This window comes from Styela clava, chromosome 10 (assembly GCF_964204865.1).
Source record: "Styela clava chromosome 10, kaStyClav1.hap1.2, whole genome shotgun sequence".
NCBI lineage: Eukaryota > Metazoa > Chordata > Ascidiacea > Stolidobranchia > Styelidae > Styela > Styela clava.
In genome coordinates, this window is record NC_135259.1 from 5708775 (window position 1) to 5732518 (window position 23744).

Here is a 23744-nt window from a genome sequence, read left to right on the forward strand (position 1 = left end):
GAGGTAGAAGTACAGTTTTTCTTGAGATAAATATTTGATAGAATTCTATTTGTTACAATTTGAGGATGAATTACTTGAGTATATTAAAAATGTTGGAAACAATGTAAACTACATTATTAAGTTTTAGACAGGCCTGTTATCCATTGTTATCCACTGAATATTAAAACAAAATGAGATACCGCCACAGTGTTCAATTTTTCGAAACTCCGACCTATAGTCTTGACTTCAGAAATATTTGGTAATTGTGAAATTGAGTGATAAAAAAGTTCGTTGCGACTACCGTTAATGGTGCGACTCCCTAATATGACACTACAATAAACGCTTTCAACATATTGATACATTCGAACAGCAGGTTTAGCGGATGTCTGCATCATGCCTGTTTTCAATTTAAAAGCAGCTTCGGCATTTTGAAGTACAAAAATTCAGAATTAGGATACAGCAACTTCCTGCAGACGTAATATTGAAACTTGTTTGGCCATTGTACCTGTTGCATTTTTATCTGGCTAGAAAGCAGTTATTTTTTCGTTCAACCTAAATTTGTTTTATATTCTTCATTCGTTTGTCTGCTCATAACTCGTATAGCTAAAGGATGCATGTCATCTTTCCATTTGACCCATGAGGGTAAATAAAGTACATGCTAGTAATAATAGCTCATGTAACACATGTCTACAAACAGTAGGCCGAAAGTGGGCACAAAGATCTCAGAATGAGTTAGTAGGTGGTTAGGAATGAGCATTTTGGTCGTCATTGGGTCGTCAAAGTGAGTTTTTATTAGTCCTTAACCAACCAACTTGCTTATATTGCCGTGTCGCCAATGTGATTGTGTAGAGAAGGTATCGGACTTAATTAAATCAAATCTATTTAAATTTTACTCTATGATGTTTATATATAGGCAATTCACTTCTTTTCGTCGGACTGTCAAGTTTTCTGGTCGATCTAGTCCTATTGCTGTTGTATTATTACATCTGCTAATTCAATTCAGTGATCTCAGCGTACACGAAGCTGAGAAAATACCGTTGGTGGGTAATTTTCACTCGCGGTTTGAAAGTGATAAAAATCTGACAAGACACGCCGTCAACATTTGTTCACAGTTCGAAATAGCACTATTGACAATGCGCGACGTTGGATTTGAACTTTCGAGTTCCAAGTGTTGTCGAAGTTTGTCAATACGGAAAATAAACATACACACGAAAGCATAGTTTATACAAGTAAAGTAGCTGGAGACTCTGGGACACAAGCATAGTTAATGTTTATACGCCAGTAAGTGTAGTGATAATGAGATTGAAAATCAACAAGTTTAGACGAAATATTACAATGCTCTTCATGCTATGAATCAATCGATTCATTCTATATAAGATCGACATGTTTTTTGTACAGTACAGTAGAGTCAGCAAACAAGTCGGCATCAGAACATAGAACGTCTAAAGGTCAATGTTTACTGGTGATCAGATGAAACTCGCATTGTGACTATGCGCACAGGTATGCATTTGAACGACAAATGTAGCTGTCGCAATCACATGGCTACGCGCGCGCAGTCCACGTGTATTCGGGGTTACAACGCAATATATCAGGCACGTGATGATTAAATTCGAGTGATTAAAACATGATATAAATGTGTTTTTCAAACTACAGTTGGCTAAGCAAATAGAGGTAAAGTCGTCATAAATGTGCTAGTCGCTAGTACCTGTCACTTCTGCGTCCCCTCTTAAAAATCTAATCATAAAGTTTTCATGGCATTCAAACTCTATGTTTTGATCGGTGACCGTACATTTGAACCCATGTACATTTGAACCCACGTGTATATCCGCGGGTTCAATCTATATTCGGGTGCTAAAACCCATGGGTTAGGGTTAGTATGGGTTCAACTATCCGTAAAACAAAAAAAATTCCATATGTGCAATAGCATGCAGGTGCAATTGTCATGGGTTCAGATGTACGTGGGTTCAAATGTAATGGAACCGTTTTGATCTAGTCCAATAAGTCGGTTCGATGTTTTCCTTCGGGCTTTTCTTCTTTCGAATCAAAGATTATTGGTACTTGGGAACTTAAAACATAAAAATGTAATGTTTTAGGTAAATATGTGTCACAGAAGTACGATTATACAATACTGCGCTGTTTATATGAGTCAGCATATCATTTATTACTGATCTATAAAAGATTATTTTTTTCATTGTACATTCTTGTACATACACCCAGTACATAAATAGCCTCTGTTCACCACCTGCAGTGCGTTATAAAGTATTTTACCATAATTGAATAAACTACGCGTTCCACAAAATATAATATGGGAGAGTAAATAAAATTATCTTAAAGTTAAATCTCAAATAAATAATAGAATAATGAAGAGTAAATTTAATAGCGTTATCACGCTTTCTGTGAAAAACACGCCCAAAATATATTGTTTAAGGATTCTTGCAAGTATGAGTTTGCAAAGCAATAAGAATATACCAAGAAATTACAGTTGCGTCAGCAAATTTGAGTCTTATTGCAATGATCGAAAAGTTACTTCTCAGTGATGCCTTTGTATCCACGAATGTGTGCAAACTTCGAAACGCCTAGGATATTAAATCGACTGGGGTCATCCATCAGAAGTTGCGGCTTTGATGACGATAACAGGCATTGTATTGTAGGGTTGCGGTATATTGTTTGAAGATGAGCAGTTAAAAGAGAAAATATTTTTTGAGTTTCTCAATCATTCCCGCAAATAGCAATATATATAATACCTACAGTAAAATTATAGAGATGTCGCTGTTATACTCAACCCGAGATGGAATGTTGAGATGTTGATCCGAATATAGTCATAAGCGCTTTAGTCAGTATGCCAGATTGAAACATTATAATGAATAGGTGTGTCAGATATTAACTGCAATGAGGAAGAGTGAAGTAGAATTTGTAATAATGTATTATATCAGCTTCCATCTGGATTCGACCAAGACGTCGGATTTCGGTGTATGCGTTTTGGGGCGCATATGCAGTCATTTTCTTTGTCGAACGGGCAATGAATTAATCCGCCAAGACTAATATAAGATCAGAAAGTATTTATTCATTACAAAAGTTTGAATCCACTGCTGTAGTATACAGAAAAATAAACTTAGAATAAATTAATACAACATAGATTATAGAGAAACCCAATTAACTTTGTTGTTTTCGACAGTGCGTTTGTTATTGACAGATTGATTGTTTGTTTTGATAGTTGTGGCTTCACCTCGTGTTCCTATCTCAGCAACAGCAAGGTAAATGAATATTGCGCTGGGTAATTTTTTCCCGTTTCAAATGAAATTTAAAAAGGAATATTATTTGTTCCAATATTATAATTTTATTTTAAACTGACCAGGTGGATGTCATCGGGTTTAGGCGTCTGAGAATACAAGATATAGAACATTACTTAATAAAATTATATATTGAATACGATTACAAAGCGACTGTTGAACCTCCATTGTAATTGTGAATTGAGTTGAAACGAAAGAAATCCCTTAAATCAATCAATTAATCTTAAGATCGTTTATCTACCTGAAGTAATCTTTCTAAATCGTTCACAGATTGCACGGGTCGATATAGTGAAGGCGCCAGTGTTTTGGCAATATCGACGTAAAAACATTTCACGAACGGAGATATTTTTTTTCAATAGACCACTATGCAACATTAGAAACTAATTTGATAAAAATGGACGGATGTTCGCGTACGAATCAGACGAATGAATGGTTTTTCGTTGACCCTGACTAGGTAGAAATTCATGTCTTATAATACTGTCCCATCGCCCTTCAAGCGGAGATACGGTTTGTGTTTTCGAATACACTCTCGTATTTTGTTATCTTATTGCGGTCAGGTTATGCAAGGTCAATCAATGTATTTCAGTCTAAATCAAAATTCAGGGCATACTTATTGAGATTTCGTCTTGAATCTGTGTCAACAACAGGAATTGGTGTTTTTCCATTGCAATATATAAAGCTTACTGATAGAAATATGAATATCCACGCTTGGTAATGTTATGTTACATTTGAGTTTTCTGTTTGTTTATAAGGTGTTCTACATATGTTGGATTACCGGTAGGTTAGCGCATAAAAGGTAACTTTGCACCGCATTTTGGCAGAACATACGATTGCGCTGCGAACTGAATACCTAAAGTTTCAGCTGTGATCTATATTAGTCAAATACGAGGATGGATGTCCGTTACAGACGAGCACTTTAAACCGGCGAAAATTAGAATTCGCTTATCTACACTTGAGGTGATAATCGATGCAGCGGCTGATCTGACTTTTCGCACTTGAAGATTATGTCAGACGTATTTCCTAGAAAGATAACGTAATTCGTAGGTTCGACTGTATATTTGAGTGAAGAATGTGTATATCTAACAATCAGAAGATTTGGCATTGCATCAGATGGAGAGATACGAATAAAGTAAGGCGATAGCAAAAGTAGAAGTAAATTCTGCGGCAATGTAAGAAAATTTGTTTGATATAGACAGGTTTGTTCATACGACCAGCCAGTATGCATATATAATTTGCATTGTATTTCATGAAAACTCGAATACCAATTTCAAGCAAGACTTACTTTCGAAGATACCTACCATGTCGCTGTTGTTATGGTGACTATAGCTGTGGCGCGGATTTAGCGATATTTTGATACCTATATTAAATATATACTGTTCGTTTCCCACGCCATGAATGTAACGTATTTTTTAAATAAATTAAAATTAGATAACGTTTTGCAGTTGTCTGTAATAGTTTTATTTCAACGGAAACGCGGTGGAACTTATTATTGTGTCGTCTGATAGGTTCGGGTCATAGAATTGCCACTCTGATTTACTTTCCTCAATTACTTTGCAAACTATGTAAAAATTGATGAATACAATCTGAATTCGATAGGCAGGCAACGTCCTCTCTCGGTATCAAGTTTCAGCCGATTTGTAATTTCCGTGCATTGAAAAGAAAGAGAACATTAGCAGCACCGCTAAGAAGAAAGCTCTTTCCATCGCACATTTTTAACAAACTGTACAGTTGGTAGATTTTTTATTGAACTAGTTCCAGTTTGCAAGCACAGGCAGAATCTGGAGTCCAGCTTATAATGCAGAGAAGTTTTATATGTCATGATTACATACTAGACTAGGGACAGAATTAATTTTGGTATTAGAGATTATTATTATCACCAGTTTGAGCTAAAAATGCCGTTTCTAATTAAACAAAATCATTCTATTCAAGCATTTGCAGGAGAAAAAAATGATACAGGAAATCCGTTTATGGTGATAAACGGGCAGAAACTACGGGGAAACGATTTGTGTTCTTTTATCTTTTAATTTCATGGATGTATGTAAATAGCCATACATGTAAAATACTATCAAAATACTACACTGTAAAGATCTATGAAATATAATAGCGTGTTTGTTAAACGATCTCCAGTCCACTCATATTTATTTCAAGCAGTATTGTCCCTAATGAATCAATTCAATTATGTTGACGCACATGCGGTAACTATTGGATGAACCGCGCCATTCACACGCTTTATAAAGCTTTGTTATTCATTTAAACCCAGCTTCAAGACACGTTCTGTATCTTAACGACGCGCAGCATTAAGGTTTTATTATTACCTACTGAAGGCAAGTGAACTCCACTTCAGTGCTATTTCAGACTCCATTTCGCAGTTTATCTATAGGGGTCTCTATATTGTAACCAGTTTACTTCGGTGATCAGAACAACTTGTTGCCTTTTTCATAATACATCGCCAACATCTACTTGAATATAATAATCCGTACTGCTCATACTGCCTAATTGTCGTCGGAAATTACTTGTTATTTGCTTAAAGGAAATGACAAATTTCCTGTCGATTTGTTGTTCGTGTAGTCTACTATGCTTAAAATTGTTTTTGCAGTATAATTAAAACTATCAAATAATTACCTCAATATGACGGAGCACGAACCTGTACCCGGTGACGCAGAGAAAGACGTCAACAGACCTGTCGTCAGTAGCAACGATGACATCCCAATACCAAGAGAAAAATGGGCTCGAAAAACTGACTTTCTCTTGTCGGTTGCCGGTGGCTTCGTGGGACTCGGAAATGTTTGGAGATTTCCTTATTTGTGTTACAAAAATGGAGGAGGTAAGTTGAATTCGCATAATAAATTCAAAACAAAGATTAGATTCCTAATCGAAAACGTAAATATGGGGTCAAAACGGTCATGCGTTCGACTTTCCTATGTTTTTGTATAACTTCAATTCGTTGACACGCGTATTATCGATCATGAATCTTTGCTAACACCTCTGTAACATTTCTGGAGAAATTTGCAGTTTACCGAGTGTTGATCAAAGTTGAATGACCGTCAGTTCTCGGCGGGCGTACTCCTAACACGGGCTTGGTTTTTGCATTTCTGTTTATAGATTCTATTCCCGTAATCATATATATATATATTAATATATATTGTACTGTTCGTCATAGTAGAATGACAAAATTCGAATTATCTAACACAAATTTTTGCCATGATGTAAACTGTAAAGTTGTTTGTCTTTTGCAAAAAATTTGTATATGCCAAATTCATGGCCAAATTTTTATTGACAGCTAACGTCAACATGTCACGGACGAGCCAATGATTGAATCTGCCAACCAATACCATTTTATGATTTTAGTTTTACTTTTACCAGGTGCTTTCCTTATTCCATATTTGATTTTTATGATCGCTGGCGGAATACCGATCTTCTTTCTTGAAGTTGCTTTGGGGCAATATATGTCCGAAGGAGGCGTCACGAGTTGGAGATTGGTTCCAATTGGCAAAGGTAGCAAGATTTCTATATTAATTTGCAATCATATTCTTGTACTTTTCTCGAACTGAAGTTGGTATGCTCGGTTTTTATTAATATTTTGTTTCTTCAATACTATTTTGATTTAGCAGATCATAGAAAAAATGTGGCAATATATCGTTTAGAAGAATTTTAAGCAGTGTATTCTATCATTTGTAAATTTGATTGGTTAATTTAGACTAATATTTTCACTGTTGTCGAGAAAGTTAAATGACTGTATTTTGCCAGGTTTGTTTGTTGTTTATCTCTTAATTTTCAGTGAATGTAAAGTCTTTGATGGAACACATAAGTGAACATCGATTTGATTAAATAATGATATTTATAATCAAATTTTGATAATAATAATTTTTTCTCAGGATATCAAATTAAACACGGTTCATTCGTTATTTATATTGCTTGAATGATGCCACAAATTTAGATTTATACACTGGAATAAAATTTCCCGTTCCTTTTAACAAATATATTCATCATAGAATATTCTAGTACTGTAATGTAAGGGTGATTGATCTTACATGATTTTGTATGCAATCAACATTTTGTACTACAAAACAGATTTTATTAAAATTTGCTTCCCAGTCTGTGACTTCAGTAATCAATTGAGGTAACAATGGAATTTTTGCAAACGCATAATTCGTAAGCTAGCTAACACAAACTTCCTAGAAATGGTGTCTGTACTCCTTTCAGTTGCACGTAATGTATTGCAAATGTACACTTGCTGATATTGAGATTATAAAGTACTGTTTAACACGAAATGGTTTTAAGAAATTGGTTTATACTTAGTTTGCTGCTAAGCTTTATTTTCGATTACTTGAGAGCACGAAGGATACTTGTTTGATAAATGCTATGTTGATGTGAAAGATCGGTTTTTCCAACTCCGTGAGTCATTCGGTTCAGTATAAGAATTCTGTAGGGAACTTTACAATATAATATAAATATAGCTGCACTTTTGTATGATCTTCTACCGATTTAATCGGCTCAACGGAATAATAGAATGTGAAAACTTGAAATGATTTTTCGTTTACCATTATGCCACAAGCAGGGTTCGTAAGTTGCCTCTGACATGTGGAGGCATTATTCAGAGAATCACGGTGGAGTAATAATATGATATTTCTATAGGAATCGGTTACGCGTCCATGGTGATTGTTAGTCTTCTCAACATATACTACATTGTGATACTGGCGTGGGCTGTCTTCTACTTGTTCCAAAGTTTCACGGCAGATTTGCCGTGGGCTGATTGCGGACATTATTGGAACACTCCATGCTGTCTCGAACGTCCACAAGATATATATTTGTGGACTAATGCAAGCAGCTCTTTCAACAATACCACGCCAGTACCGCAAACCAATTCCTGGTCAACAGCAACCACGGCGACCTGGACCAATTCAACGGAGGCCCTGTTGCCAGATTACAACTTCACGCTGTGCGGGGAAAACTTCACCACACCTGAAACCGAATTTTGGGAGTCAGTATTTCTCTGTAACTCGAGCATGAAGTTTAGACGTGTTATATTATATCAATATGTTTAACTTTAGTATTTCTTTTACAGCTGTTCGAAGTGTAATTGACTTTACATTCATGAATGAAAGTAGTTCCAATCATATCTAAGCGACCACCCTAACGTAAACACCATTACAATTGTGACGACCCAATTCAGCTGTACATTGCCTTTGTCTAAGTCAAAGTTATATTCCTCAACTATTTACCTTAGCTTTACAAATCACGTACTGAATGAAACCCGCAGACATTATGAATGAACGTCTTTGTATCATCTAATGGCCGGCCCTTCTCCCAGTTAAGCTGTCACGGCGATTACTTCGACCCGGTGGCTGTAGCCTACCCTGTCAGCTTATATTACGTGATCACTAACATTCCTACATTTCTTCATTTTATATTTGTGTTCTACATAAATTTGATGACGATGCAGACGAAGAGTGCTAGGATTGTCTTCAGGACTTCATGAAATAGGGACAGTACGATGGGAACTTGCATTGTGTCTTCTTCTATCTTGGGTCATCTGCTACTTTTGTATTTGGAAAGGAGTGAAGTCCACGGGCAAGGTAGACTACACTTGATTTAAATGATTTTCTATTCATATCCACTGATGATATTGCTTTCCCGCGTGAATTCAAATGTGTCAATAATATTCAGTTGTGGTTAATTAAATATTTAAATTAAAATGAGATTGATATGAATTTTGTTAAATTTAATCTGGCGACGAAGCGGAATGAAACAATCAGCATTAAATTGTGTAGAACTTCTAATTGGTACCATTAAAAAAGATTTGTATTTATATCCCTACAATCCCGCCATCGTGGCCAGTTCATCCCGGTATATTTGACTTTTACTCTTTTAGGTTGTATACTTCACTGCAACGTTTCCATTCCTCATGTTGATAATACTTCTTATTAGAGGCGTTACATTACCAGGTGCTGTAGTAGGAATCAAGTTTTATTTGACTCCAGATATGGACAGACTTAGAGACCCACAAGTAAGAATTTATCAAAACGATGAAACTATATATTAGTTTTCAATCTATTGGGTGGAGCGAAACCCCAATGAACCAGAGACTTTGAGAAACCTGTGAAATTGTCTGAATTGTATAAATATATATATATATATATGAAAGAAAGTCTGGCAAACCACTGGAGCGCTGTGTAACCCAGGTTGAAAACCACTGCTCTGTATATTTTATACCACTTCCTTGTTAGCTCATATTTACCATAGTAAGAATTTACATCCATACTCTATGCCCAATTCATACCCATAGCCCAGTTCACATTCAAAATTAATTTTTAAAATAAAGGTTGATCACTAAAATAAAATAATGATATCGATTTGCATTTAATCGGCTATATAAATTCTGTACCAATACCAGAGGCAACAAATTTTACGGGGAATTTTCCACTGTCGTTAATAGTCCTAAATATTTCCTCCGCCGAGAGGAATAATTCAATCGATTTTTAAATGCGTAATCTCTTCGTGGCTGAGTGAGCATTTATAGAAAAAGATCAACGAATTAACTAATCTTTTAATATAAATATGTCTTCTGTCAGTGGCAGACAAAGGATGATACGTACTGGGTTTTTATTAAATAAGGTCTATTTCAGTGAATGGATAAAAGGTTTTGGAATTGCATGGTCGCAGATGTGACTGCAATTTTAATGCTCACTCCATTCTGCCATTTATGTAGTACAGTTCTTATTGTCTGATTAAAACTGAAATACCGGCCATATATTGTTTACGATATACACATGTTTATTACTTCTATTTAACAACATTTAACGTAAAATTACAAGCATTTTGATCGTAACAAATGAATAGTTTTATCAGTATGTATACAACACAACAAAGGGAGTGTCGCGTATCGGTACCATTTACCAAAACAAGGCTGTCTGTAACCAATCCTTTCTGTACCGCATTCGCCTAGTACTATTTATTTAAAATTAAATTGATATTAAATTATCAAATATTCACCATTTAAACATACTTATGGCATGGGGGTCAATAACATTTGGTTCAAACCTTAAAAAGTATTAACTGGACATCATGTTGTCGTTATTTTCCACCTTTTTTTAAAAAAAATGCTTTGTATCGATATATGCGTATAGAGACAAGGTATATGCATAAATAGCATATCTACGTGCATATGTAATAGATAGATATCCATATACGTTATTGCCTTTCGAGTAATACGTATATAATCCAATCGATAAATATGCATATACAGAAGAGACATTTTATGCATATGCCGGCAATTGAGTAACATGCATATACGAAGAATTTTAGCGTGTAAAACGAGAAAAAATTTTCAGTTCAATTGCTAAGTATCGAGTAATTTTCCGTCGCACACACTTAATATCACAGAATATGTGTGAAGCATAGAGATGGAAGCACTGTCAACAGTATTGTTGAAAATGTATAACCGTGTTTTGGTGTAGTACAAACTATTACTAGTTCAATTAAATTCCCAATATTCATAAAAAATAGAGATAAATTAATAAAATAATATGTTTTTCACATGTAACATCTTTCTAGGTTTGGTTGGACGCAGGAACACAGATTTTCTTTTCATATGCAATCTGTCTTGGAGCGATGGTGTCCCTTGGAAGCTACAATAAATATAACAACAATTGTTACAAGGTTGGTTAACGCATGTATATATATATATATATATATACAGATTACCACAGTCGATGGATTCCATATAGACGTTTATCAATGAATAATCCATTATATATATATATACCATATTATCTCCGCCTGTTCAAGACATGTGCAGCGGTGCGGTTGCGGAAGCCTGTAAAACCGTAATATGATTCCCTGTGCTACAAAGCCACAGTGTAAATTGATGGCTCTGACTTCGCACACTGTTGTACACGACACTAAGATAATACAAACACATACATCAATGAATAAGAGCCAATTTCATTCCAGCACACATGCCAATAGAAAACACTGCCTTGATCTGGCATGCTTAGTTATGACAACCCCGATAAGATCATTCAGTCACAATCAATTGCTTATTTTCTCTCTGTTTTTGTTTACCAAATATTGTTTATCGTTCAGGATTGTGTTGCTCTCAGTCTTGTGAACTCTGGTACAAGTTTTATCAGCGGATTCGCAATCTTTAGCGTTCTTGGATTTATGGCAGAAGAACAAGGCGTACATATATCTAAAGTTGCAGAATCAGGTTTGTTTCAAGGAACGCGTATAAAAAATAATTTAGCCTAATCTATTTAATAATTCTGTTATAAAAAAAAATCCATGATACCCCAAAACCAAATATAAAATCATATACATCGTAATAATAGTGTTACTCTTTTTCAGGACCAGGGCTGGCTTTTATTGCGTATCCAAAGGCTATAACACTGATGCCATTACCAACATTGTGGGCGATTTTATTCTTCATTATGCTGCTTTTGCTTGGACTTGACAGTCAGGTATTTATTTCTATAATTCCTTGTACTGGTGATATCGTGATCGTCAGAATGTGAATCGATAAAGGCAGAATGATTTCATCTGTAATTCAAATTTTCGTTATTTTTAATTCAGTAAAATGTATAATATAAAAATATTTGGAACGCAACCTTCTAACACCTATTTTCTACTTCAGTTTGTTGAAGTTGAAGGTTTTGTTACATCGTTTGTTGATCTGTATCCAAATCAGCTTCGTCGAGGACACAATCGTGAGATTTTCATCGGCATTGTATGCGCCGTCTCATATCTCATAGGATTACTTATGGTCACCAATGTAAGCTTACATATCTCTCTATTTTGTTTATCTAGAAACATACGTTCCTGGCATACCAGGTTAAATGTATCAGACTCATTCGTGCATGCACCGGCCGGCCGCCTTTAACGCCGGGGGGCGGTCGGAGGGTGTGACAAGAATACGCGTCGACAGTTGGTTCGATGCATTATACCTACATGTCACACTCAAATAGATTAACTTTATTAGTTTTCTAATTAAACGCTTAAGTCGCTTCATTACCCTACGTGGTAAGGTTGACAAGAATTTGTGTTCCCAGTAGACGAGTTAGTTCAAGGCTCTTTCAATATACTACATACTGTAGTTCGTTTAAAGTATGATCCGACCAAGTTCACGAAATTAACAACAGTTCAACTAGATTTATATGTGATTCGGATGTTTAGTTTCGTCGTGGGTGAAACACTGTAGCGACAAAAATAAACAAAAACCGCCGATAACATTATTTATCATGCCTTGATAGAATGTCCAACAGAATTTAACAATATTGGTACCTAAACTTTCGAAGCAATGTCACTAATAACGTAGAAATGATTATGATATATAACTGCTCAAAAAATATGAATATTATCGAAATACAAAAAAAAAATGTTTACATTAAATATGAATAATAATAATTAAATATAATAATTAAATAATTAAATATAATAATTTCTTGTAATAACGGCTACGTATTACAAGAGAACAAACTTCACAGACAAAAAACTACACGAGTACTGTATGTACAGTGTGGTTTAAATTTGTCACGTATTCTATTCTGTAACGTTTTGTCTATAATCAAAGTCAGATTTCTTCAGACAAGTAGATTAAAGCTATAAGGACTAGGAAAAAAAGAGAACTTAGGTTTTGATGTTTTAGTTGAAAATATCTCAAGAAATTTGTTGAGATTGCGAATAAACTTAGTTTTGGGGCGAGGCTTATTGTTTTCCACTTTTGCAAAACACTGTAAATATTGTTCATAAAATTTTTCCGTCACACTCACATGACCCGCCAGGCTAGGTGGGCAAAATTTTTGGCCCCTGGTTCAAAAACTTTTCTGACCCCTATCCTAAGCACACGATTTTCCAACTAACCAGATATTCAATTCATTTTATTTCCAGGGAGGAATGTATGTTTTCCAACTTTTTGATTACTACGCAGCAAGTGGAGTTTGTCTTTTGTGGGTTGCGTTCTTTGAAGCAATCGCAATTGGCTGGATTTATGGTAAGTTATTTGATGTTCTATTTTATCCTAATTTCTAAAATACGAAATAGTTTAACAGCGTTAGCTAATACTTTTTATAGGATTTATAATTATTTTATGTTAATTGTCGCTTCGACGTACTTTGGCGAAAACACTTTTAATATGTATTGTTTGATTTTTATTGCTAGTATTATTCATTGCCAGGCCTAATCAAGAGGGTCGCTGCTCGATCGGCGATAACCAGTATTGGTTTAAATGAGGGGTGTGCAACTTTAATTACAGGAGGGCCATATACAGACCGCGGGCCGCACCTTTATTCAACATAAGCTTTCTAGTAGTTGCAAACACAAAAAAGGCATTGTAACGTCATAGATAATAAATTGAACTCGGGTATAAGGTTTGCAACGCAAAGGGAATGGAAATACTCGCTCGTACCAGATTGAACTAAATTAAAAACTCATTTAGCGGGTCGCACACCATTCAAAATTAGCACTTCTCCGTTGGCCGCTGAATGTTTTCTTGTGGGGGCTCAATTGGCCCGATGGCCGCAGGTTGCACACCCCTGGTTTAAATGAATAAATTTACTGACAACTGTAGTATTTCAAAGCTGTAGTGCAGGGGTTCTTAAACTTTTTTCCGTCAAGTACCCCCCGAGTCACGAAACAATCAACGCGGACCCCCAGTAATCAGACACCGAACAAAGTTGTGATATACTGATATATTGACTAACAATTTGTTTCAACGCCAATTTATTGACCATATGTAACTAAATTAAATCGTCTTGTTGATATTATTGCCCTTGTCGTCTGCCTAACTAATGAATTCTCAAAATCTCTCCCAAGTTTCAATAAGCATAATCACTTTTCCAATGGTCGCAGCACGCTGTCTTTAGAGATTTCACAGTTTGTACGCAAAGTCTTGAATTTCACATTGTTGCATGACAATCATAACAAGATCAGGTAAAATCTACGTTTCAAGGGACACGCATTTTCTCATGATATTAATAAAGGATATCAAAAACAGCAACATACAAACACTCGACTGTCATCCAAGTACCCCTGGAAATCTTCTCGTTAACCCCTGGGGGTTCGCGAAACCCCAGGTTGAGAACCCCTGCTGTAGTGTATCATATACAGGTTTTGCAATGTGAAAAATGTTTATGTATTTGCCGACCAAAACCTTAACACTAATTAATTGGTTTTTGTTGTTAAAGTAGCAATAAATTGAATACACTATAATTTTGCAACGAAATTAGTAAAAATAAAATATTCCCATTGCAGGAGCTGAACGAATGTGGACGAAAATCACAGATATGATCGGATACCGTCCATTTCCCGTGATAAAATACCTCTGGATTATATGCACACCTCTTCTCACAACTGTAATTCAAATACTTTATTTCTGTACAAAAATCAAAACTTGTCATTTCAGTCTAAATAGTTTTAATGATTTTTCATCATTTGTTTTTTATTGAATTAGTTTTAAAATAATTTTTTAATCTTTTCTTATGCAGGGTACATTTATCTATTCAATGGTCAATTTCAAGCCCCTTGTTTATAACAACGTATATGTATATCCAGCATGGGGTGAAGGAATTGGATGGGTTCTTGCTTTGAGTTCGATTGTTTTTATACCAGGATTTGCCATCTATAAACTCCTTACAACATCTGGAACATTAACGGAGGTATGAATAATTTTAACATAATTTTAAACGTATACGAACGTACACTAAATGCGTTTTAGGAATAGGAATATATATGAATAAAAGGTACTTCCGTAGTGTGTGTACAAGGTTAGAGTTGGGCTATAATTTTATTCCGATTTTCCTCATTTTAGTTTTATTGAGAGTTTCGGGACTGTCTGTTTCAGCCAAGTGGATATACCCCCTGCCCATAGGTTTTAGTGTCTTTACACAACTTGATGTGAAGTAGGCGAACAAAATTAGTTACCTTCATATTGGTACACACACTTCTTGGGTGCCGAACAAGATATATATGAGGAATACAATTCTTGTTTCATTGAAGAATTGGTTCAATGTACTTGATTCGACATACATGATCCATAACGCTTAGGCTCCTTGAGCTTGAAGGACTGGGATTCACTCGTTTCTGCATTTAATATATACTACATCGTTAATGAATTAGTTACACTATAGGGTACTTGATTGAATTCGGTGAGCCATTTAGTGTTCTGTCATTTAATTAGAATCATTCCAAAGCAAGGATTATGATGAAAATTTAACGACGCCATAAGTTTATCTTTTAATCTAGACAAAATTGATGGTACCACTGAATACCATTTGAATACTTAGTACAATTTTGAAACGCTTTTGCGCATTCAAACAGAATAGGAATTAATCAGTCCTTTTTTGTACTAATATATTTTGTACAAAGTCAAAAATCTTTTATCAAAATGATTGTGTGGTAACTAAATATTATGTATTTACAGCGCTGGGAATATTTAACAACTCCTAGACTCCGTTCAAACCATCCAGACTTCGGTGAGGACAAAGCCGATGAACTATCAAAGATAAGATATGACGTTTGTGATGGAAATGATTGGATACCTACAGATAAGAAAGCCCCCGACAATATATCTGATCCTGAATCTCTCCCACCTGCGTACTCCACTGAATTTTAAAAACTTTTTTTATTTTTTTGTGATATTTTTGTTGGTAATTCATGAAATACCTTACTTTTCACGTCACATTAATCTCAAATCCCTCGATTGATCACCTAATTGTGGTCTAGCAAATATAAGTATGGCTGAAACGTAAACACATTTACAGTATATACATACCAAAGAAATCCACATGGTAAAAAATTATTGACTTATTTTCAAATGTTGTGGCTATTTTAGACAGTTTCACATCTCTGAAAACTATTGTCTTCAATATTTTTTTGTAGTTTGTAGATTGTCGGGCTTTACTGCCTTCTAAGACTAACAACTCTCCTTAAAGCTATTTATCTCGCCACGCAAGAACCTTTTTCTAATCAAAATATACATTTGAAGATGAATCGTTGACATTCGAATTTAAAGTTGTTACTAAATACATTTCTTCAACGTTTATTCTCACTGTACTAATTCAAAATACACGTAGTAAAAATTCGTTAAAGTGACTTATAAAATATTTTTTTTTGCTAGCATCCCATAGTAACTTTTCTAAATGCCCACTTTTTTGGGGCTAGAAGGAACTGCTTGGCTGGAAAATATCAATTTGTTTCCTGTTTTTTCGCATACTACACACTCGAATTACTTTTCGTATGACCATATCACCAAGGGCATATATATAATAAATAATTAGTATATTTCAATTAGATACGATAGAAAGAGTCATTAAATACGATTTATAAATGTAGCTTATCCATAATTTCCAGATTTAATTTTCGCAAACTTGCGGTTTATCCACGTTCTTCCATGTATTATTATCCTAATTTCACTAACTAAAAAAATTCTTCACTATAAGAGACCTTAACACGTTCGAATTTGTGGCAGATAATTTTTCACCTGATCATAATTCTTCATATTTTTCTCAGCTCAATTTCCATACTCTCCAATTTATGTCATTTTGTACCATAGCAACAGTTGAATAGATTTACCGTGCTTTTATAAATAAAGACGAAGTAGCTTATATGTGTATTTTATGAATGAATTAGGGAAGATAATTGAAGACTGAAACACCGATTTTATTATTGTTGTGAAATTTTCATTTGCAGCCATAAAAATCAGTTAACAGTGTGATAACCGTTGCGTCTTATGGCCGGGATGTGACTCGTGTACGAACCAAACCCCAATTTAAGCTATTTATTGACGGTGTGTCTTATGGTCCCTAAAATACGGAACTCAACATGACAAAATTATTTATAAAACCCATAAACATATTAATTAACAAAAATGAAAACACCAAATGGCTTTACCCGCCCCTGGCTGTAATGATAGGTGATATGTAGTTCCAGAAATATTCATTAAATGCAATTGCAGAGAACATTTGCCGCATGGGGGCTGCTTAGTTTCAGCAATGCTCACAGGACATTATATTGAAAGTCAGCTTTGTCCTGCACACACCACAGATGTACAACTGTAACTCAACTTGCTCATACATTCCATAATGTATCTCCATCGGTTTTGTAGTTGAAATCACGCGACTTTAATTATATATTTTAGTGCAATTTTGCTTTATTTTAGCATACTGGTGGGAATATTCACTGATCCACACATCCAGGTATAGACTTTAGTCTAGTGTCTTGTCTATACCATTTAAAGACTGTCCTCCGCGGGATCGTTGACCGCTAATGGCAGTTGAGGGGGACGCTGGAGGTAAAAGATTTTTGTGGTTTCAGATTGCGAGCTTACATAATCGTCAGGCTTGTTCATGGGAATGGAATTCCCATGGGAAACGTCCCATGAAATGGGATGGGACAGCACACATTTGTATTCGTGGGACACAAAAATCGTGTGGTTTTCGGGGAAATGGTGGTAAAACATTTCGTTATAGATTTCGCGTTCATATATTTGAGCATAGCTATCTTGTAAGTTATAAAGAGCAAAATATATAGGCATAATTGCTATGGGATGGGGACAGAAAAATATGTTCCGTGGACATGCTTGATAATCGTCGTATTAGGGAGTCGGAGCGTGAGTTGCATGATTAATAGACCATCAGTGAACTCGACGCCCTGACCTCCAGTAACTTATACCCGTGTCTGGGTTGTCCCAACTTTTTTGAAGAAATACAGAGGGGAGTTGAAAGCAATGGGAGGTCAGGCCAGTGATTGCTCATCTTTTTTTTCGGCATAAATTTTCACTTATCCAATATTAAGTCATTTTCAAACTAGCGAGGAAGAGGAAATAAAACCGCTTAAAATTTTACAAAACTTCATTGTATTATTCAATTATTAATAATTATTGTTTCAAACAGTTGGCGGAATAAGTGAACTTGTCTAAATTTGTGAAACTCTACCACTTCAATTTTAAAAACAAAATACTTTAGTTTAGATTAATTGTGAAGTTTTTAGATAATAATGCCTTCATGTTTTGAAAATAATAAGAAAATATCGATATACAAATTTTTCTAAGCAACAGCGAATTTAAAAATTATTAATTTTTTCTCTATTTCGGATCATTTTTTTTTTATCATAAACACCTTTTATTTAAACGAAAAACAATCATAATTTCATATACCATTAATTTGACCATGTGCCCGCCTCTCGCGAACAGAAATGGTTAAGACGACGGGTTTTCTGGTGACAGGACAATTTATTACAGCTTTAGTTTGCAATGCAAGATGCAATTGTAAGGTGTTTCAAGTGGTTACGTGTCCACCAGTCAAAGCACGCTTCTGCGGTCACTTGGTGTATGTTAATACTTTGGCGATATGCTATACTTCATCATTTTATAACGAGACTATTTTATGCATTTTATTTATTCATCGCGTTTACTGTTCATTGAGGCAATGGAAATTTGTGCTGTGGATCAAACCACTTCATCACCGGCTTAATCATATGGCGTAGCGCGTCGTGCAGCAAGACATTCGAATCAGATTGATCACCACCATTTATAATCGGAGCGAATGCCAGAAGAGTCACTTGTCAAAAGGTAATGTACTGACAATCAATGATAACTCGCATTCCTCAAATATCCTCCCGTACGCAAAACACCTCACCATTGATGAATATCATGCATATGCACCGAAATAGTGTCCTCATAGAGGTATTTTTTTTTCTGGGTAATAGCATGGCCTACAGCCCTACAATTGATTGTTTCAAGACATTTTGAAGAAATCCACCAATATTACAACGAGTGTGAAATCTTGTATTAGAAAGAAAGATGTCGAGGAAAATACAAGAAGGTCTCAAAACACATCAAATATATACGATCCTGAATCAATTTGTACAGAGATTTTCATGAAATGTGTTGCACCACTTGCACTGAAAATAGCATTATTATTAATGGTTAATTCAAAGGATTACATGTTGGAGATAAAAAGATTTCAACGTGTAATCACAAATCCTGATAAGCATAGAATTTCATGTATTATTCAAGTACCAGTACATGATGGTAAACATCGTGGCACTTTTGCCAAATTTTTGTGTTTTGAGTTCTTTCAATAGTAGTGATTTTAAAGTAAAATTTTACTACATGGATTCACATAAAACATAAATGAATACATAAACACCAAACCTTATTACTCCTTTAACCTGTATACAAATAGCCCTGTCCTTGGTTGGATTAACAGAAAATGTAAGCGCCCACAATTTGGGAGGATCCACTGGCATTAAAAACTACTGGTTAAAAACAATAAAAATGATTCAAATATGGTGAATAGGATTTTCATCTTCATTCGGAGAGAGGAAACCAGATATGATGGCTTAATCATCATGGCGTCTCATCCTTTAACATTCACATTTATTGATAGCTGACCATTTATCTGTTTCAGATGCATTGGACTTGATAAAAATGTGAACATTTTTGAAGCTGGAAAAACAATTTCTCAAAATCTTTTCAAAATCTCTTAGCTGTCTTCATCAAATCTTATAAAGTAAATTTGATTCTTCTGTGTACCAGTACTACTCAACTAGATACTTGGCACAGATCTATGAAGATACCCTGCTATTTACTTCATATTATTCAGTTTCTTCAATAATATAACCTTTTTCAAATTTAGAACTTCCATTTTTGCTTTGTGTTCCTTTTCCATGAATTCCATTTTCATGCGTATTTTCGTCAACTCTGCCAAGTATAAATTTCGGTCATCAGATGCGTAAGCGTGATCCGAACGAGACACTCTTTCAAAGTCAGCATTAGCACTCGGTCCAATTTTTTCATCTCCTGTTTCCTCTATGGTCACTATGATTGGCTATAGAAATAAAGATGTACAATTCACTGAACTAAAAATGCTCTGATTTATCCAAAATGTTATGATTTCTGGGATCTTTATTCTCCTATTTATCCCAGGGAGAGGAAAGTGACTAAAACAGCTCAATCATATGGCGAGCCACGACTTCTCTTCCAGTCACCAGTTTATGTCAGGTGTGGGAAAATTTAGACCATTTTTTTGATTCAGATGCATGGAAATGATGGTGGAGAGGCAGCCCTAACATGAATTACACCATGACTGTGAGGAGTCCAGCAATCCTCTCGCATATAATTATCCCCTCATGGGATTCAAGCCTATGAACCTGTGCCGCATAATCGGAGATGCGAATGCAAGCGTTAGTCTAACACTTTGCATGATACACCATACTGATGAGCCACTAAGCTATTTCCCTGACAGTATTACTTAATTTGTTTAAGGTGTAATTTCAATCCACAAGAACAAACTTGGGCCACATCTGATTAGATATAGATGTTTTGAGAGCAACTTTGAAAATTTCTTTGAAACAACAAGAATATAGTAAACTAAATATAAGCCAACTACAGATTAAATAAAATAGTAAGGGCATTGTGTATTATCCAGCAAGATTACAAAGGAAATAAATTTTGTAATACCAACCTTTTGACTTCCTGACGGCATATCAACATCTTCAGTTGGCATTGGCGGTGAAGAGCTCAAAGCATTCTGAATCATCATTGTGCTGTAATTGTTGTTGTCACTGTTGAATGAAATAACATTAAGACAAGTGCTTGGCAAGCAATTTTACTACAGACCTGAGAGCCAGGGGGTCTTCAAATAAAATATCATAGTATATATATATATATATATCTATATGAAGCAGAGATAGCATTTAGCCGGGAAAACCACAATACAATAATTTATTATTCAGAATAGATTTGATATTATTATTTTTGCATGTAAGGTATTAAATATATTCCAAATTCTCCATACTCAATAGAGAAATAGGACAATGGCTCAGTGGTTAAAGCTCTACTTAATTATGACAGCATCGCAGAATAACATGCCCATCATGTCACCCAAGGTGTAATAGATTGGAATCTCATAACGGTATTGCTTTTTACCTGGAGGAACGTAACTGAAGAGGGAGAAAGCTCAAGTGATGTTCGTATCCCCATTCACCAGTATACAATTCATTTTTATAATATTTTTGCTCTAGCTTTTTCCACATCGCTTCTGCAGCATGACCTGTCAAGTAATAATTGCAAAATAGAAGGACATACCTACAGTGAGGCATGTAAAAAGAAGTTGTAAGGGATGAAAATATTATGGCACTGATCAAAGTATAAATGGGTATATTTGACCAAATTGACTTCAACAATAAGCATCAGGCATAACTGTCCAGTCCGCTTATCACAGAAATTTCCTATGAACAACATATCCAAAAAACATCATAATTTAAAACTTGAAATATTCGTTGTACAAGTTGTCGTTGTCAGTATGTACACTCACTTATATGTACAAGAGACACATTTACTAGCAAACTACAAGAGTACCAAGCCCATGAGCTCCTGAAGCGATCTAAAAATAACATGTCAATCAAATTGTTTCTTGCAAACCAGCCTTTGCAGGCACTATTGCTTCAAAAATACAATGTAAATGGACAATAATTTTACTGATGAGGCTGAATATGAACACACCCTCTGTCTCTAACATTCATAAAGACTTTCAATGTCGAAACAGACACTCATATTAATGATAAACTCACCAGACTCCAGTCCAACCTCCTCTGCTACAGATTGCCACGAATTAGAAATCATATCATCATCTTGCATTACATTTTGCAAAGGATCATATAGTAATGGTCGGCCTTTTACTCGATCAATAAGAAGCATTGTAATGTCTCTTTTTGCATCATTTGACGATTTTACTGATAAATTCAATGCATCTCTGGATGAGCTACTTTTGGGCCCGATGCCCGAAAGTTTCCGTTCTTTGACAGATAAATTATATCGAATCAGGAATTTTTCTGTCCACAATTTTGATGCTTGAAATGTCTTCTTGTGATTTTTATTGAGACTGAGTTTTGTGTTTTCAAAAATAGCTCGAGCTTTTCCTCGTATGCTTGTGATACTGACTGCCTGATTTTCTGATTTTCTATGTTTAATCCATTCATATAATTTTCTCTCCGTAATTTTCAACAACTCATTGTGTTGACGCAACATTTCAGGTTTTTCTCCTAAATAAAATTTGCAAATCATTATAGTCGAAATCTGCTGTCGCTCTTTGTTCAATTTAAGGTTGTGATCTGGAAACTGCAACATAGTTACCATGCTGTTGATCAGGTATAGAAGGTACATCCAACAAAAATTTACGATAAATTCATTCAACTAAATTCCTCAAATTTCACACCGAACATTCCCAATTTGGGGTTAAGATCAATTTAACAATGGACTGACGGATGCAGTTTTACATAAAAAAGCTGCAAACGCAAATTCCACTAACTTTTCTTGTTTATTTCGAGTAATATCACTAATAAAGCAAATATATACTGTATATTCTGCTATATATATATCTGTATATAGGCCTACCTGAAAAAGGGACTTTCTTTGGATCCAAGCCTTTCTCTGAAAATTTTCATACAAGATTATTGCAGAACTCACAATAGCGATTTATTCGAAAGTTGAATTGAAAAAACAAAAAAATTACATACTTCTTGAATTTGGATGACGAGAATGGCCAGGTTTAACGCTAACACTGCATGATTTCATGAAATGTAATTCCATAGTTGCTCTACGGCCATAGACTTTTTTACAAAATGGACAGTGATAATGACTTCTTGATGCTGATGTTATACCTCTCTGAATACAAGATTTTCGACACGGAAGACAAAAGACTAAAAAAAAAATCATTTTCAGTAAAAGCCGGTAGCCTACAAACAGATGTTGAAATGATATAGACTACAAATAACAACAATCAGACAATATCACAATAGATTAATTCAGTGCTGGTACGTAATTCTGTAATTCAATTTAATATCTATAATGTCAGAATGTCCAATTAGAATACCTTTTCTGCCATCTTTCAATGCATGAGCAACAGAGAATTTACAATGAAATGCATAGATATGTTGCTGCTTTTTAGCAGAATCTGGAGAATCCATTTTGAACTTATTACAAAAACCACATCCTTCGACTAATGATGCCTGTAGCCTTTTTGCAACATCTTTAATGTCGTCGGCAATCATTGTGTTTCCATCTTCACAAATAAATTCATCCGTCATTTTCAAGAATCGAATGCAGACAGTTGGGTAAAGAGAGAAATCGCTATATGCTAACAAATGAGGAAGTCTGTCAGTAGTAAGATCCAGCGAATTTACTTTGGTGAGACCTAAAGCTGCAAAGTGACAATACACTAGGTATGACTATAAGATCATAGTAGTTAACTGAATATAGTTCGCTCGCGCTTTTTTCGTCTTTGTTTATTTATTTATTTATGTTACATTGCTCTCTCGCTACGCTCGAGTACGGCGCTACGGTATTCTCTTAACGCAAATTTCAAATTGCGGGAACTACGGGAAATTTCACAAAAAGCGTGAATGACGGGAAATCGCTTTACGTGACGGGAAATATGCATTTTAGGGTATGTGTGGCGTAAATTTGCTCTGAAAAGCGAA

At 35.1% G+C, this 23744-nt stretch overlaps 2 protein-coding genes and 1 long non-coding RNA gene across 3 annotated transcripts in view; 1 reads left to right on the forward strand and 2 right to left on the reverse strand.

Moving 5' to 3' along the window:
* The window catches only part of LOC120336656 (uncharacterized), a 90887-nt gene that overhangs the window by 57644 nt on the left and 9499 nt on the right, over positions 1-23744 (reverse strand). The gene's annotated exons all lie outside the window — the stretch shown is intronic.
* LOC120338027 (sodium- and chloride-dependent taurine transporter-like) lies at positions 5851-16867 on the forward strand. Its single transcript, XM_039405948.2, has 13 exons — positions 5851-6093; positions 6633-6764; positions 7905-8250; positions 8713-8845; positions 9142-9276; positions 10824-10928; positions 11355-11478; positions 11616-11728; positions 11902-12039; positions 13155-13257; positions 14517-14617; positions 14750-14920; positions 15685-16867. Exons 1-13 carry the CDS (start codon positions 5898-5900, stop codon positions 15874-15876), a joined length of 1989 nt encoding a protein of 662 aa, XP_039261882.1. The 5' UTR covers positions 5851-5897; the 3' UTR covers positions 15877-16867.
* On the reverse strand, positions 19029-23602 carry LOC120337991 (uncharacterized). Its single transcript, XM_039405906.2, has 7 exons — positions 23138-23602; positions 22782-22964; positions 22660-22695; positions 21837-22307; positions 21193-21316; positions 20729-20828; positions 19029-20092 (listed from the first exon to the last, which is right to left on the reverse strand). The coding sequence occupies exons 1-7, from the start codon at positions 23349-23351 to the stop codon at positions 19850-19852; spliced, it is 1371 nt and encodes a 456-aa protein (XP_039261840.2). The 5' UTR covers positions 23352-23602; the 3' UTR covers positions 19029-19849.